Genomic DNA, 4,250 nt, shown 5'->3' with positions numbered 1-4,250 from the left:
TCAACATTTTCTATGTAGCCAAAATGACACTGCCATATGTATAAGTGTAATGTAAAGTGTTTGCCAAGCCACGTCCTTACAATGAAATAAGGAAAGAGTAGTAAATTGGTAATGTCACCCTTACATTGTGAACATAATCTCATGATAGATTATTATCAACCAACCATGTAGCGTCTTTACGTAAAATACCTGTATCAGCATGTGCTTACTTGTAGTTTTGTAGTTTCTTGCAATGTAGAAGTTTTCATTGAATGTTATAAATAAACTTATCGGAAGCAACGCGAGTTCAGCCTCAAACAACAACTGCCACAAAATAAATCCACTAGCAAAGTGTGAAAGCATAGATATTAACCATAGGTTTTAATAAAGGTATGTAAAACAGAGCTACAAAAGGTTTGCATGAGTTCAGCAATTTATATATGCAGTTTATAAGTGAGCAAAAGTTCCATATTCTTGATTGTTCAGATTTTGTAAGCTCTGGGTGCCATTTTTGAGATGTTGCCATTTAGTCTTACAATAAAATATTATCACTCTTTTAAAAACCCTTAGTATTCTACTAAACTTCACCAAGCAGCTACCAGGTAGCTACAAATCTTTCTTTACTAATCATCCCTCCATTAAGAATCGATAAAATCATCACCACGACTCTGTCAAGTACTTCTCTACTGAACTTGATGACATGATTAACCACATATTCCCGTAATCAGCACACGTTTACAATGGCTTCATTTTCGTGAGAAGTTCTTCGGCATTTTCTGCACTTTTTACCCTGATTAAATAACTGACAGGCTTGGAATTATCGCCTTCTTTACCAAATACGGGCGGGTTTGGCACGCTTAGAAGCAACACATTATTTTTCCCCGATCTTGACATGGGTGTAGATTCATTAATGATGACGTTAAGAATAATCTTACCCAAGGCAGTATCATTACGTATTATCACCTGAATCTTTTCATCGGAGATTTTCTTTAAGCTTAACATTCCTACACCAAGTTCAGACCAATCATCTGTCTTTTTAAAGAAGAGTTTGCAACGAAGTGAGAAAAAAGCATCTTCTTCTGGCGAACTGAAATGGTGAAAAAGTATCATGTCAATTTAGAATGACACAGAAAATATTTAGTTCCATTACGCTTTGTTGATCTGAGTAAGATCGCATCGCACAAAAAACAAGTTCAATATAAACCTAATGAAATAGAGAACTTGCAAATACGTCGTATAATAAGTTCTTTTCTTATATTTTAAAATCAACGCGTGTTTGTGAAGACACAGTTTTGCATATTGCAAGAAAATACACGGAACGCTACTTGTAAAACGAAAGCTTAATAATTTTTTGAAGCCGTGACTTTACTCCAGACACGCGAGTCTGGGGTAAAATCGCGTGTCTGGTGTAAGATTTGGCTTCAATTATTTGCTTCAGGTAGCGTTCTATGTATTTTATTTCAATTGTTTGGCAACTCTGTTACAATGGCAACAAGAGACATGAATATGAATCTCAAAATGAAAAGAACATATAATTACGTGTTATTTTCCTGGTGGACCTAGCGGTATATAACATTTCTCACACGCAATTTGCCACATAACCCACACAAAAACATCGTTCAATACGTACCTCTTGATTTGACTTTGTGTTTTCGGTTCGTCCTCAGGTTCTGTCGTATTATTGGTTGATGGTATTGATGTTGCCGGACTTAGATTGCTCGCTGAAACGACATTAATAAATATCCAGTATATTTAATAATTCTTATGAAAGCAGAGAAGAAGCAAGTAGAGAATAAAATCAGGAGTAATGTTATACATCTCTTTTGTTTAGCGCATTTGCGAGTCAATAATGACAAAAAGCTCACGAGATGTATCTAACAACCTGTCTTGTTACAGGTACGTAGCTATATTACGTAGATGGATCGCACATCTCAAATTAAATTTGAAGCCGGAAACGAAAAAAGGTCGCCATTTTGAATAGTCACGAAGTTGAGAAAATGTATTTTAATTGATTTGATTCGTGTTATGATGCTGTGCGCAGATTGAAAACAACAAACGCTGATGGAAAGCAACTAAGGAAATGTTTTCTACACTTGCTGCATTGATTTTAATTTTGTAAATTGAGATCAACTGTTCAAGTTAAGGACCAAGCTTTCCGCTGTAATAACACTTCAAAATCTAAGGCTATCGATGTCAAAATCACTTCCTTAAAAATACTCATTTGAGTGGGATTTTAATATGGCGCTGTATCATATCAGTGGGCTTCACAATTTAGTATTTCCCATGTAATCCATGTACAACCATGTACAACGTACATATCAATAGTCTTAGCTAAGTCAAATAAATATACCAGTGCTCCACAGACAGATATGGAGAATAACTTACATCCATATGTTGGAGTGAAGGCAGAAGAATTTACAGACGCTGCAGTAGAAATTGACGTTGGAAATGTAACAGCAGTAGCCATAGTTTTATTATCGCAGTCATCCACAGAATATGAACGATATTTCTTCTCAAGAGTTGATAAATGTTTCTCATAGTCTTTAAAAACTGGCGATAGATCAACATATGGATTTTGAGAGATGTGCTTTTTTATCCATTCGCAAACATCCTCATTAAGACGTTTCACATTAGTCATGTAAACATCGTTTACATCGACGTTTTTTCCATCAGATTTTGAATCGTTTACGTTCATGGAAACATCTTCTGTAAGAATAATGTTCACGTTGTTTTTATAAGTAAAATAACAATGAATCATTCAAAGTCCTTGAATGGTCTTTGTAAACAGTTATATTTTGTACCTGTTTTTTTAGCCTGTTTTGAAAAGCCTTGAAAGCCGGCAAATGTTGAAGTAGTTTTTTGTCCTATTTTCTCCGTGGTGCCAAATCCTTGGAAACCTTTGAAACTATTGGTCTACAGGATAATATCAGAAGAATGGTGAATTTGAAAAACAAGAACATTTTACTACCCATAAGTGGTGTACGTAACTAACATTTTACTACCCATACGTGGTGTACGTAACTAACACTTTACTACCCATACGTGGTTTACGTAACTAACACTTTACTACCCATACGTGGTTTACGTAACTAACACTTTACTACCCATACGTGGTGTACGTAACTAACGTTTTACTACCCATACATGGTGTACGTAACTAACATTTTACTACACATACGTGGTGTACGTAACTAACATTTTACTACATACGTGGTTTACGTAACTAACATTTTACTACCCATACGTGGTTTACGTAACTAACATTTTACTACCCATACGTGGTGTACGTAACTAACATTTTACTACCCATACGTGGTGTACGTAACTAACATTTTACTACCCATACGTGGTTTACGTAACTAACATTTTACTACCCATACATGGTGTACGTAACTAACATTTTACTACCCATACGTGGTGTACGTAACTAACATTTTACTACCCATACGTGGTGTACGTAACTAACATTTTACTACCCATACATGGTAAACTAACATTTTACTACCCATACATGGTGTACGTAACTAACATTTTACTACACATACGTGGTGTACGTAACTAACATTTTACTACATATACGTAGTGTACGTAACTAACATTTTACTACCCATACATGGTGTACGTAACTAACATTTTACTACACATACATGGTGTACGTAACTAACATTTTACTACACATACGTGGTGTACGTAACTAACATTTTACTACACATACGTGGTGTACGTAACTAACATTTTACTACCCATACATGGTGTACGTAGCTAACATTTTACTACACATACGTGGTATACGTAACTAACATTTTACTACCCATACATGGTGTACGTAATTAACATTTTACTACCCATACATGGTGTACGTAGCTAACATTTTACTACACATACGTGGTGTACAATAACACTTTACTACACATACGTGGTATATGCAACTAACATTTTACTACACATACGTGGTGTACGTAACTAACATTTTACTACACATACATGGTGTACGTAACTAACATTTTACTACACATACATGGTGTACGTAACTAACACATTTTACCCATACATGGTGTACGTAACTAACATTTTACTACCCATACATGGTGTGTACTTAACTAACATTTTACTTCACATACATGGTGTACGTAACTAACATTTTTTACTACCCATACATGGTGTAATGTGTAACTAACATTTTACTACCCATACATGGTGTACAGTAACTAACATTTTACTACCCATACATGGTGTACGTAACTAACATTTTACTACCCATACATGGTGTA

The 4,250-nt window shown here is 35.0% G+C and overlaps 1 protein-coding gene across 1 annotated transcript; it reads right to left on the bottom strand.

Annotated features, from left to right (window-relative positions):
* Positions 1-333: 333 nt before the first annotated feature.
* Positions 334-3,117, bottom strand: LOC124454360 (nuclear pore complex protein Nup50-like). The gene is made up of 4 exons (XM_047005171.1): positions 2,781-3,117; positions 2,365-2,685; positions 1,610-1,700; positions 334-1,066 (listed from the first exon to the last, which is right to left on the bottom strand). The coding sequence occupies exons 2-4, from the start codon at positions 2,672-2,674 to the stop codon at positions 715-717; spliced, it is 753 nt and encodes a 250-aa protein (XP_046861127.1). The 5' UTR covers positions 2,675-2,685; positions 2,781-3,117; the 3' UTR covers positions 334-714.
* Between the last annotated feature and the right edge of the window lie 1,133 nt (positions 3,118-4,250).

Source organism: Xenia sp. Carnegie-2017, unplaced genomic scaffold (assembly GCF_021976095.1).
Source record: "Xenia sp. Carnegie-2017 unplaced genomic scaffold, XeniaSp_v1 HiC_scaffold_3, whole genome shotgun sequence".
NCBI classification, from domain to species: domain Eukaryota; kingdom Metazoa; phylum Cnidaria; class Anthozoa; order Malacalcyonacea; family Xeniidae; genus Xenia; species Xenia sp. Carnegie-2017.
This window is presented reverse-complemented; position numbering and strand designations above follow the sequence as displayed.

What these genes read in the sequence shown, in the direction of transcription:
- LOC124454360 (XM_047005171.1), bottom strand. Translation starts at nt 2,674, where the DNA reads ATGAACGTAAACGATTCAAAATCTGATGGAAAAAACGTCGATGTAAAC. An exon ending in CTTCACTCCAACATATGGAT is followed by an intron (nt 1,701 to 2,364) that starts GTAAGTTATTCT and finishes ATGTCGTTTCAG; the next exon opens with CGAGCAATCTAAGTCCGGCA. An exon ending in ACACAAAGTCAAATCAAGAG is followed by an intron (nt 1,067 to 1,609) that starts GTACGTATTGAA and finishes TCACCATTTCAG; the next exon opens with TTCGCCAGAAGAAGATGCTT.